This window comes from Phacochoerus africanus, chromosome 11 (genome assembly GCF_016906955.1).
Source record: "Phacochoerus africanus isolate WHEZ1 chromosome 11, ROS_Pafr_v1, whole genome shotgun sequence".
Taxonomy (NCBI): domain Eukaryota; kingdom Metazoa; phylum Chordata; class Mammalia; order Artiodactyla; family Suidae; genus Phacochoerus; species Phacochoerus africanus.
In genome coordinates, this window is record NC_062554.1 from 106,575,453 (window position 1) to 106,589,277 (window position 13,825).

Genomic DNA, 13,825 nt, shown 5'->3' on the forward strand with positions numbered 1-13,825 from the left:
CACCAAAATGACCTGGGATTCCCAAAGCTCTGGCATACAGCAGACATTGAATATTAAAGACCAAATTATCAAAGGTAAAACAGGGGAGTGGGCCTGGATAAAATAGTACAATTGTAGACAAAAACAACAGGAAATAAGGAAACCAATAGGAAAAGGACATACAACAATGGTAAATAAGATTTCCCAAGGGGGAAGGGAAAGGTGCTACTAATAAAAGACACACAAGAAGAAAAAAACAAAAAAGACAGGAAAGTATCAGGCCCTCAGATTACATTAATGAAATGTAAAAAGGGAGTGAGGAAAACAAAAGAAACTTTTACTTTGCTTTGTAAAACAGAGTACAAATTTCCCAGATTTCTTAGGAAAATAATCCAAAGAGGGAAAAACACTGTAAGTATAAAATTAATCACAGCAATAGTACCTACACTGTACAAAGTATGAACAAATCTACATATCTAAATACAGGCAAATAGTCTTTGAATAATCGTGAAAACTATGTGGAAAATAAAATTTTAAATGTTTTGTGTATCTCTTCCATAAAGCTAGAAAATTACTAAATTTTAGTCAAAAAGTGAATTTCCTGAATAACCATAAGTACTACTATTGGAATAAGCCAGAGTTTTGGGTTCCTTACACTTGATCATAACGAACTGTAAGAATAAACATTAGGTTACTTTGTGTTCTCTATTAAATAATTCTGAATTCTAAAAAGTTAGTAAAATGATTATATACTGCAACAATAAGAGTGAAAATAATTCACTTGAATAGTAGTTTGTTCTTATTTTTTAAACTGGATATCTTCTTTTAAAGCTCTTTAGTATTTTTCCTTTTCTCTCATATTCTTACTGCCTCAGAATTTTCATTCTTTTGAAATCTTTCCACTTATAAAAACAAAATTAATCAAAAAGTATAAAGAAATGACAAATGAGAACATACCTGAAGTCTTGCTAGTTGAGCAGTACGGGCTACTATTTTATTGTATGGCTCAACAATTTTTGCTTTCATCCTAAAGGAAAAACAAAGAGAAGTGACAAAATTATCTCCAAAATATTAATGTATAAAAATCTTTCCATTTCATTTACTTGCAAAATGAATAACAGTACCTATCAACAGCTCCCTGTAAAGCTCCAATTCTTGTCTGCATCATTTGAAGAACACCTACAAAAACATAACAGCTTATATTACTTGACAAATTTATAAATTATCAAAACTGGGTTTAAAAAAAACAAAAAGAAAAAAAGAAAGTTTTCATTTTTTTTTTCTGCCATCATCACAATTCAAGCAGCCAATCTCTCTTACCTAGACCACTGTAAAAGCCTCTAACTGGTATTACTCCTCCAATCCTTGCTCCACTAATGAAGTCTGACAAGGAATGGGGAGTGATTGCTTAATGGGTGTAAAATTTCCATCTGGGGCGATGAAAAAGTTCTGGAACTGGATAGAGATGGTCGAACAACACTGCGAATGTAGTTAAAGCCACTGAATTATATAGTTCAAAATGTAAATTTCATGTTAATATGCATTGTACTACAGTCACAAACAAAGAAGCCTGAGTGATCTTTGGAAGTGCAAATTATATCATACAACCCATTTGCTAAAACCCTTCCAAAGTTTCCCCTTTGCTCCTATGTCCACAGCCTGGTCTACAAAACCCTGAACAATGTGGAAATGACGTACTCTCTGCCTGGTATACTCTAAACCCAGTAATAAATAATGGACAACAAGTATAATATTGCCCTTACTAATCGCCTAACATGATGAAGAACTATTTGCCAAATTGTAAAATTATTTTCAGGAAGATAGATCTTAAACTTTACTATTTTATTTCCCTTCCATAGGTTTTCCAGTATTATAGATACTTCTTTTGAGCTCCATTCTTTTAAAATTCAGTTTCTATATCCAACTGCCAGAGCTATAGCTCTGAAACATAACATTTAAGTCAATTTAAGTGTAGATATTGTTACATATTTGATGAAGAAATGTTAGAATTAATTAACGTTACTATCCACATACAAATATGTTTTAATATGGCTCAGTCCAAGAGAATCCTTTCTGGACCCAAGGATTTCCATTTTTCTGCTGGTTTTATGGTTCACTGACCTTAAAACTTGAAGAATGAACTCCCTTTACTTGTGATCATCACTCCCTTACATCTTATTCTTTCCACAACCCACTCTCAATAGCTTTCACACATACTCAACCAATACACATCTTGTCAAAGTCACCAAAAACCTCCAAGGTGCCAAATTCTATTGTCAGTTCTGTCTTTATGTTGTTAGAACTCTTAGAAATCCATGATACATTTTTTTAAAAATAAAAGACTTAATTTTTTTTTGGCTGTACCTGTGGCATGCGGAAGTTCCTAAGCAGGGATCAAAGCCTGTGACCTGAGCCACAGCAGCGACAATACTGGATCCTTAACCAACTATGCCACGAGGGAATTCCCTCATGACTCCCTTCCTCCCTAAAACATTTTTTTCTCTTGGCTTCCAAGTCACTGCACACTATGGGAGAAATTAACAGAACACTATAAATCAACTATAGTTCAAAAAAAAACAAAAACAAAAACCCCACAAAGTATGGTTTCCTTGTTTCCAGAAACATTTAAAAATATCATGAGATTTAAAAAATCAATGTCCAATAGGAAGTCAGTATTTAGAGCCTCTTAATTATCCCACAAACATAATCTGATATCTATCCTAAATATTCAAATAATAGTCAAACTATCATTTCTGAAATACTGTGTTCTTAATCAGGATGCTTTAGAAACAGTGTGTTTAGTGAGAATAATACCTTTGAGTATGCATAAGACACACTGGGGGAAGCATTAAAGAACACTGCATTACAGAAAGCAATATCCTTCCCCTTTGAGAATTTGGTCAACAAAGGGAAAAAAAAATCACTTAGCTTTCTTTTTGGTCTTTTTTTTTTTTTTTTTTTTTTAGCTATTTCTTGGGCCGCTCCCGCGGCATATGGAGGTTCCTGGGCTAGGGGTCGAATCGGAGCTGTAGCCACCGACCTACGCCAGAGCCACAGCAACGTGGGACCCGAGCCATGTCTGCAACCTACACCACAGCTCACGGCAACACCGGATCGTTAACCCACTGAGCAAGGGCAGGGACCAAACCCGCAACCTCATGGTTCCTAGTCGGATTCGTTAACCACTGCGCCACAACAGGAACTCCACTTAGCTTTCATTTGATGTGCAATGATTAATAACAGCGATCACAACACAAGTGAAAATAAAAAATACAATATTAACATTTCATATTTATGAAATGTAGTTCACTTTATTAAAGAGCAAATGAAAAAATTCATAAAAGATGTAGTCAAACAAAAATAAGAGGGTTCATAATAAAAATCCATTGTATTGTTATTCTACTATGGCTTTCTTTGAAACTCTTCAAAAAATCAAAGTAAACATAAGGAAAGAATTCAAGCCTATTTCCACTATTTTGGTGGTGTTCACTATTGTTTTCATTAATTAAAAGTTACAGAAGCACTAACTATGTGCCGGGAACTGTTCTAAGCATTTAATCCTCAAAATAATGCAATGTTAGTACATATTACTATACCTCTTTATAAATAAAACTCAGGCACTGAAAGGTTAAATAACTTGTCCAAAGTCGCACATGTAGTAAGTGGCAAAGCAAGGATTTAAACTCAGATAGTTTAGCTCAGGGGTCAGCAGTCTAATTATTAAAGTTTTGTTGGAACACAGCCATACACGTTCATTTACATAGCACCCGGCTGCTTTCACTCTGTAAAGCTTAGTAGTTGCAACCAAGACAGCATGGCTTGCAAAGTCTAAAATATTTACTTTCTGATCCTTCAAGTCAAGTTTCCAAGCCCTGAACTAGCTCTATATGACAGTTAATGGAAATATACCTTCCAAAGACTCAATCCCAGTTGCTTGTGCCAATAAATCTTCATGTCTTGCAACGACCTGAAAATCAAGAATGAATAATAAGCATTCCAAGTATTAGGTATTTTTCTTTTGTAGAACTGAAGGTCTCTCCCTATATGCAAAGGAGGAAAATGCTAATAACAAAAAAGAAAGATATAAATTATAAAGGTGTGTTTGAGATGAACAATTGACAGGAACACAAACACGCTTATAGTTTGACATACAGCCAAAGAAGTGTTTTCACTAGCCTCTTGATTTCCTAGTGGGATGTGCAGGTGTAGGTGTACCAAAACTGAAAAACAAAATAACAGCTAATTCTTGCCATGCTAATTCCCTTCAAAGGATGTTTTCAAACATCAGGTTTTTCTAGTTTTTGTTTTTTTTATTACTCAAATGAATTTATTACATCTGTAGTTGTATAATGATCGTAACAATCCAATTTCACAGGATTTCCATCCCACAACCCAAGCACATCCCCCCACCCCCCCAACTGTCTCCTCCAGAGACCGTAAGTTTTTCAATGTCTGTGAGTCAGCATCTGTTCTGCAGAGATGTTCAGTCTGTCCTTTTTTCAGATTCCACATGTCAGTGAAAGCATTTGATGTTGGTGTCTCATTGTATGGCTGACTTCACTTAGCATGATCATTTCTAGGTCCATCCATGTTGCTAAAAATGCTGGTATTTCATTCCTTTTAATGGCTGAGTAATACTCCATTGTGTATATGTACCACATCTTCTTGATCCACTCCTCTGTCGACGGACATTTAGGTTGTTTCCATGTCTTGGCTATTGCAAATAGTGCTAGTTCTTGAACTTAATTTAGCATCATCAAGAATACATTCTAATTTGTAAAGATAACAGAATCAACGCCCAACTATCCCTGAACATCTCCCTGCTTCTAGGTTCCCACTGTCGCAGCAAACTGTCTTCCCTGCAGAAGATTGATATTTTTAAGAAAATGAGGGAAGTGTGAAGAATTATATCAAAAAACATAAGCATTAAAAGCCACATGCAAGAGATTCCTAGAAACATCAAGAAATCATGCAAAGCTTTAGAATAATGCAGGAATCCTTATTATTCTGTACCCTTTATTACAATAAGAAGTTTCATGTCTAGTCTGTAAACAGAAGCTCCTAATCAGCAAAGATTCATTCACTGGAACCCCTACATCCTCTACTTTGTCCTGTTTCAGATATCACTATCATTCAATCAAGCTCCTCTATCACATCCATCTAAAATAAGTATTATTTTTGGTCTCCTATGTCCCTTATCAGGAAGATGTTTGAATTTTCCCCAATCCACTGATATGGTTGTTAATACATCCCTAACAAAATGAATTTTCCTTAATTCTGTCTTCTTTGTCCCTTATGCTACTTTGGAAAGGTTGAAAAACCTAAAAAAACAACTACACATTCCCAGATTCCTCTGCAGTCAACTGAATGAATTTCCAAGAGATTTAGAAGACAGAAAAAAGAGGAAGGCTATCTTCCCATTACTGTTTCAGCTAGTAAGCAAGATCCTGAGCCCTGAGGAACTGAAGACAGTTGAGAGAGCCATAATGATCATTCCAGAGTTGTGTTACCAAGTATCTAGAAGCTGAACTTTCAGTGTTATGAGAGGTAAGAGCAGGAGCTTTCAGGCCTCGGTATTGGATTTACAGTAGATCTTTCAACCATGTCCACCCACTTCTCTGTATTAAATATCTCCCTGCTTTAAATACCTAGAGTGGTTTCTGCTCCTTGTACTAAAGCCCTAATACATACCTCAGTATACTTTTTGTAATTTTAACCATCTCAGTGATATTTTATTTTATTTTTTATTTTCCCACTGTATAGCAAGGGGATCAAGTTATCCTTACATGTGTACATTATAATTACATTTTTTCCCCCACCCTTTCTTCTGTTGCAACATGAGTATCTAGACAAAGTTCTCAATGCTATTCAGCAGGATCTCCTTGTAAATCTAGTCTAAGTTGTGTCTGATAAGCCCAAGCTCCCGATCCCTCCCACTCCATCCCCCTCCCATCAGGAAGCCACAAGTCTTTTCTCCAAGTCCATGATTTTCTTTTCTGAGGAGATGTTCATTTGTGCTGGATACTAGATTCCAGTTATAAGTGATATCATGTGGTATTTATCTTTGTCTTTCTGGCTCATTTCACTCAGTATGAGATTCTCTAGTTCTATCTGTGTTTCTGCAAATGGCATTATGTCATTCTTTTTTATGGCTGAGTAGTATTCCATTGTGTATATATACCACCTCTTCCAAATCCAATCATCTGTCGATGGACATTTGAGTTGTTTCCATGTCTTGGCTATTGTGAATAGTGCTGCAATGAACATGCAGGTGCATGTGTCTCTTTTAAGTAGAGTTTTGTCCGGATAGATGCCCAAGAGTGGGATTGCAGGGTCATATGGAAGTTCTATATATAGATTTCTAAGGTATCTCCAAACTGTTCTCCATAGTGGCTGTACCAGTTTACATTCCCACCAACAGTGCAGGAGGGTTCCCTTTTCTCCACACCCCCTTCAGCACTTGTTATTTGTGGATTTATTAATGATGGCCATTCTGACTGGTGTGAAGTGGTATCTCATGGTAGTTTTGATTTGCACTTCTCTTATAACCAGCGATGTTGAGCATTCTTTCATGTGTTTGTTGGCCATCTGTATATCTTCTTTGGAGAAATGTCTATTCAGGTCTTTTGCCCATTTTTCCATTGATTGATTGGCTTTTTTGCTGTTGGGTTGTATAAGTTGTTTATATATTCTAGAGATTAAGCCCTTGTTGGTTGCATCATTTGAAACTATCTTCTCCCATTCTGTAAGTTGTCTTTTTGTTTTCTTTTGGGTTTCCTTTGCTGTGCAAAAGCTTTTCAGTTTGATGAGGTCCCATGGGTTTATTTTTGCTCTAATTTCTATTGCTTTGGGAGACTGACCTGAGAAAATATTCATGATGTTGATGTCAGAGTGTTTTGCCTATGTTTTCTTCTAGGAGTTTGATGGTGTCCTGTCGTCTATTTAAGTCTTTCAGCCATTTGGAGTTTATTTTTGTGCATGGTGTGAGGGTGTGTTCTAGTTTCATTGCTTTGCATACAGCTGTCCAGGTTTCCCAGCAATGCTTGCTGAATAGACTTTCTTTTTCCCATTTGATGTTCTTGCCTCCCTTGTCAAAGATTAATTGACCATAGGTGTCTGGGTTTATTTCCGGGTTCTCTATTCTGTTCCATTGGTCTGTCTGTCTGTTTTGATACCAGTACCACACTGTCTTGATGACTGTGGCTTTGTAGTATTTCTTGAAGTCTGGGAGAGTTATGCCTCCTGCTTGGTTTTTGTTTCTCAGGATTGCTTTGGCGATTCTGGGTCTTTTGTGGTTCCATATAAATGTTTGGATTGTTTGTTCTACTTCTGTGAAAAATGTCATGGGTAATTTGATAGGGATTGCATTGAATCTGTAGATTGCTTTGGGTAGTATGGCCATTTTTACAATATTGATTTTCCCAATCCAGGAACATGGAATATCTTTCCATTTCTTCACATCTTCTTTGATTTCTTTGATTAAAGTTTTATAGTTCTCGGCATATAGGTCCTTTACCTCCTTGGTCAGGTGTATTCCGAGGTATTTGATTTTGTGAGGTGCAATTTTAAAAGGTATTATATCTTTGTATTCCTTTTCTAATATTTCATTGCTGGTATACAGAAATGCAACTGACTTCTGAATGTTAATCTCATATCCTGCTACTTTGCTGAATTTACGAATCAGTTCAAGGAGTTTTGGGGTTGAGTCCTTAGGGTTTTCTATGTATAGTATCATGTCATCTGCATACAGTGACAGTTCTATCTCTTCTCTTCCTATATGGATGCCTTTGATTTCTTTTGTTTGTCTGATTGCTGTGGCTAGGACTTCCAAAACGATGTTGAAGAGCAGTGGTGAGAGTGGGCATCCCTGTCTTGTTCCCGATTTGAGTGAGAAGCCTTTCAGTTTTTCCCCATTGAGTATTATATTTTCTGTGGGTTTCTCATAAATGGCTTTGATTATATTCAGGAATGTTCCCTCTATACCCACTTCGGAGAGGGTCTTGATCATGAATGGATGTTGGACTTTGTCAAATGCTTTTTCTGCATCTATTGAGATGATCATATGATTTTTGACTTTTTTTTTTGTTAATGTGGTGTATGATGCTGATTGATTTGCGTATGTTGAACCATCCTTGTGAACCTGGGATGAACCCAACCTGGTCATGGTGTATGATTTTTTTGATATGTTGCTGAATTCGGTTGGCTAAGATTTTGTTGAGAATTTTTGCATCTCTATTCATCAATGATATTGGGCGATAGTTTTCTTTTTTGGTGGTATCTCTGTCTGGTTTTGGAATGAGGGTGATGGTGGCATCATAGAATGTCTTTGGGAGTATTCCTTCTTCTTCAACCTTTTGAAAGAGTTTCAGGAGGATGGGCACCAGTTCCTCTTTATATGTTTGATAGAATTCACCTGTGAAGCCATCTGGTCCTGGACTTTTATTTGTAGGGAGTGTTTTTATGACCTCTTCAATTTCATTTGTAGTGATGGGTCTGTTCAGTTGGTCTGTTTCTACTTGATTCAGTTTTGGCAGGCTGTAAGATTCTAGAAAATTGTCCATTTCTTCCAGATTGTCAAACTTGTTGCCGTATAGTTGTTCATAGTATTCTCTTATGGTTTTTTGTATTTCTGCTGTATCTGTTGTGATTTCCTTTTCATTTATAATTTTGGTGATTTGGGTTCTTTCTCTCCTCTTTTTAGTGAGTCTGGCCAAGGGTTTGTCAATTTTGTTGACCTTTTCAAAGAACCAGCTCTTGGTTTTACTAATTTTCTCTATTGTTTTTTGAGTCTCTATTTTATTAATTTCTTCTTTGATCTTTATCATTTCCTTCCTTCTGCTGACTTTAGGACTTTTTTGTTCTTCTTTTTCTAATTCATTTAGGTGGAGGGTTAAGTTGTCAATTTGGGATCTTTCTTCTTTTTTGAGAAAGGCCTGTATTGCTATAAATTTCCCTCTGAGCACTGCTTCCGCAGCATCCCATAGATTTTGAGAGGTTGTGTCTTCATTATCATTTGTTTCAAGGTAGTTTTTAATTTCCTTCTTGATTTCCTCATTGACCCATTGGTTTTTTAGTAGCATGTTGTTTAGTCTCCATGTAGTAGGTTTTTTCTCTTTCCTTTTCCCATGGTTGGTTTCTAATTTCATGGCATTGTGGTCAGAGAAGATACTTGAGATAATTTCTATGCTCCTAAATTTGTTGAGGTTAGCTTTGTGTCCCAATATGTGGTCGATTCTTGAGAATGTTCCATGAGCATTTGAGAAGCATGTGTATTCTGATTTTTTTGGATGTAGTGTCCTGAAGATATCAATGAAGTCTAACTTTTCTATTGTTTCCTTTAGGATCTCTGTTGCTTTATTGGTTTTCTGTCTAGAGGATCTGTCCATTGATGTGAGGGGCGTATTAAGGTCTCCTACTATGATTGTATTCTCATCAGATATTTTAAATTGTTTTATTATATTTTATTTACAGGTTTCATTAGCACTATCCCAATTTTGCTTCTGCAGAAAAATAATTGGAAAAGGCTCAGTTCTCATACTAGGACTCAAAGATTTCCTCTACCTCACATCCAAAACAACTATAACTTGCCCCCTCTAGGAGATGCTAAATATATTTTAAGTTTTTATCGATTCCTTCAGATAAGGTATTACATGCAAAGAATAAGGAAAATGTCAACCACAAAAAGGCAGAATTTCAGGTAGCTCTTGCAAAAAGTTACCCCTGAGAAACCTAGGCAGAGTTAAGTGTGTTTTCCCCTGCTCCCATAAAAACTTGGTACAATTCTATTTAAAACAGGTATTACTTGCCTGCCATTATTTCTATCTGCATCTGCCACTGGTCTATGAATCCTTGGAGCCAGGAAATGTGTTCATTGTTCTATCCTCACAGCCTAATGCAAAGCCTGACAATTAAAACTGTCATAAATGTTTTTCAATAAACAATGATCTATTAACTATAAAACCAGAATTTTGGAGTTAAATTGATCTTAGACATCATCCTAGTCCTAAGCTGCTCATTTAGTAGATAAAGTAAAACATAAATTTAAGTGATTTTTATTTTTTCCATTATAAAATGAAAAAAGAAAACCAAAACATGAATTATAATTAGTAAATAAATTTTTGGAAACTTAAAAAATTTAAGCGGACATATTTCATGTTATACCAGATCTCGGTTTCCCAGTAAATCAATTATTGATGTATTTGTTCTCTCATTTAAATATTTATTAAGTGCCTGCTCAGAAAAAAAGGTAACACTAGGAAGGACACCATAAAACAAACTTGTAAAACCTTACAATTATAGAACAGGAGGAATCTCCAAGATTTTCCACTAAAATATCCTTTTCCCCATTATTCACTCCAATCTATTACACAGATTTTTTTAGAGAAAGCAAGACTCGGATTTCCCTAGTGGCTCAGTGGGATCTGGCACTGTCACTGCTGTGGCACAGGTTCAATCCCCAGTCAGGGAAGTTCCACATGCCAGGGGTGCAACAGTTTAAAAAAAAAAAAAAAAAAAAGTAACAGTAAAACTGAGCCTAGGACCCATCTCCTAACTATCCTTCTATTCACCACGAATTTACCAACTTACTATAATTTCATCAAATGTTACATTTTGTGCTCATAAAATGTGAACTGCCAATAGGAACACCCCAGTTTTTCCTTCCTTCTTGTTTTTCATGTTTTTTTGTTTTTTGTTTGTTTGTTTGTTTTTTGGCTTTGGTGTGCAGTGGCTTTACGTATTATCTCAGTTCCCAGACCTGGGATTGAACCCAGGCCACAGCAGTGAAAGCACAACAGGTTCTGCTTTGTTTTGCTTTGCTTTTAGGGTCACAAGTACGGCATATGGAAGGTCCCAGGTTTGGGGTGGAATCAAAGCAGCAGCTGTCAGCCTACACCACAGCTAATGGTAATGCTGGATCCTTAACCCACTGAGCAAGGGCAAGGATTGAATCAAAATCCTCATGGATACTAGTCGGGTTCATTACTGCTGAGCTGACATCGGGAACTCCCCAGGTTTTCTTATTCACATTGTTCTGCTTCTAAAATTCCATTTTCTACTATCTTTATCAAAGACATCCTATTTTTCTGCCTACCTATAGTCCTCCACATCAGTAAAGATGATGAAAATAAAGTATGACTAAAAGGAGAGATGGGTATATTCACTTTTTAACAATGGAACAGAATAGAAAATACAGAAATAATCTCAGACACCTACTGTCAATTAATCTTTGACAAAAGAAGCAAGAAAATAAAATGAGAAAGAAATAGTCTCTTCAGCAAGTGGTGCTAGGAAAACTGGACAGCTGCATGTAAAGTGATGAAACTACAACACATCCTCACATCATGCACAAAAATAAACTCAAAATGGTTTAAAGACTTAAGCATAGGGCAAAACACCACAGAACTCCCACAAGAAAACACATGCAAAACATTCTCTGACATCAATCATACTAATGTTTTCTTAGGTCAGTCTCCCAGGGCCACAGAAATAAAAACAAAAATAAACCAATTTGACCTAATCAAACTTACAATTTTTGCACAGCAAAGGAAACCACGAAAAAAAATTTAAAAAGAAGAAAAACAAAGAAAAAAAGACAACCTACATGATGAGAGAAAATAGCTGCCAACAATGCAACCAACAGAGCTTTATCTCCAAAATATACAAACAACTTATACAACTCAACAACCCGAAAACAAACAAACCAATTGAGGAGTTCCCGTCGTGGCGCAGTGGTTAACGAATCCGACTAGGAACCATGAGGTTGAGGGTTCGATCCCTGCCCTTGCTCAGTGGGTTAACGATCCAGCGTTGCCGTGAGCTGTGGTGTAGGTTGCAGACGCGGCTCGGATCCCGCGTTGCTGTGGCTCTGGCATAGGCTGGCAGCTATAGCTCCGATTAGACCCCTAGCCTGGGAACCTCCATATGCCGCAGGAGTGGCCCAAGAAATGGCAAAAAGACAAAAACAAAAACAAAAACAAAAACCAAACAATTGAAATATGGGCAGAAGACCTAAATAGACATTTCTCCAAAGACATACAGATGGCCAACAAGCACATGAAAAAAATGTACATCACTAATTATTATTGCAAATCAAAATCAAAACTACAATGAGGTACCACCTCACACCAGTCGGAATGGCCATCATTAGTAAGTCTACAAATAACAAATGCTAGAGAGGGTGTGGAGAAAAGGGAAGCCTCCTACACTGTTGGTGGGAATGTAAAGTGGTACAACCACTGTGGAAAACAGTATGGAGGTACCTCAGAAAACTAAATATAGAGCTACCATATGATCCAGCAATCCCACTGGACAAATCCCAGCATATATGGGGACAAAACTTTCATTCAAAAAGATACAAGCACCTGTATGTTCAATGCAGCACTATCACAACAGCCAAAACATGGGAACAACCTAAATGCCCATCGACAGATGAATGGATTAAGAAGATGTGGTATATATACACACAATGGAATACCACCCAGTCATAAAAAAGAACAATGTCATTTGCAGCAACATGGATGGAACTAGAGACTCTCATATTAAGTGAAGTAAGTCAGAAAGAGAAAGACAAATACCCTATAACAACACTTACATTTGGAATCTAATATATGGCACAAAGGAACCTATCTACAGAAAAGAAACAAACTCATGGACATGGAGAACGGACTTATGGTTGCCAAGGGGCAAGAGGGAGGGAGTGGGATGGACTGGGAGTTTGGGGTTAGTAGATGCGAACTATTACATTTAGAATGAATAAGCAATGATGTCAAGCTGTTTAGCACAAGAAACCATATCCAATCTCTTGAGATAGAACATGATGGAAAACAACATGAGAAAAAGAATGTATATATGTATGATTGGTATAAGCAGAAATTTACAGAACATTGTAAATCAAGTATATTTATAAAATTTTTAAAGAAGTAGTAGTTTGCAGATAACTTTAAAAGTATACTTGGAAGGAGTTCCCGTCGTGGCGCAGTGGTTAACGAATCCGACTGGGAACCATGAGGTTGCGGGTTCGATCCCTGCCCTTGCTCAGTGGGTTAACGATCTGGCGTTGCCGTGAGCTGTGGTGTAGGTTGCAGACGCGGCTCGGATCCCGCATTGCTGTGGCTCTGGCGTAGGCCGGTGGCTACAGCTCAGATTCGACCCCTAGCCTGGGAACCTCCATATGCCGCAGGAGTGGCCCAAAGAAATAGCAAAAAGACAAAAAAAAAAGTGTACTTGGAAAAATATGCTACACCATGAAATATATACATTTGTTCACCTAAGTATGCATTTAAATAACAAAAGGATTATTAAAGTGATATATTAGCACCCTGGCCTGAATAATCTGTATAATTCAGAAGATTAGAATTACCTGTAGGTGTAGTTCTTTATCCAGCTGACTGATTCCCTGGGCAAGTTTTGCTAGTTGTTCAGCAATTACAGCTTGATGAATAGATTGAGAAGTGTAAGTCTTTACATCAAAGTCTTCATTTAAAAAATCACTATAACATTCTGGGAAAAAAATAAGAAAAAAATCTTTAATTATTAATTACACTGCATTAAACTACAGGTATTAAACAAGAGGACAATTACAATCATAGTGAAACATATTTTGAGGTCTTTCTATGCACCACGGACTGTTATAAATGCTTTCTACTATACATGAGAAGGAAGGGGCAGTTGGAATAGCAGAAGAATGGCGACATTCACTAAGAACTTATGTGTCAGGCACTGATCCAAGCACTTTATACATACTCAGTCATTCAATAGTCAAACAACACTGTTGGAACAATCATCTTCCCCTTTCTGCAGACGAAGAGACAGACACAGTCAGGGCACGCAACTTGTGCAACCTCCC

The 13,825-nt window shown here is 36.8% G+C and overlaps 1 protein-coding gene across 1 annotated transcript in view; it reads right to left on the minus strand.

Annotated features, from left to right (window-relative positions):
- Positions 1–13,825, minus strand: part of COG5 (component of oligomeric golgi complex 5) — a 272,865-nt gene that overhangs the window by 251,457 nt on the left and 7,583 nt on the right. Inside the window, 4 exon segments of the mRNA XM_047754267.1 lie at positions 937–1,006; positions 1,104–1,158; positions 3,889–3,946; positions 13,340–13,479. Of these exon segments, the coding sequence (XP_047610223.1) occupies positions 937–1,006; positions 1,104–1,158; positions 3,889–3,946; positions 13,340–13,479 (323 nt within the window).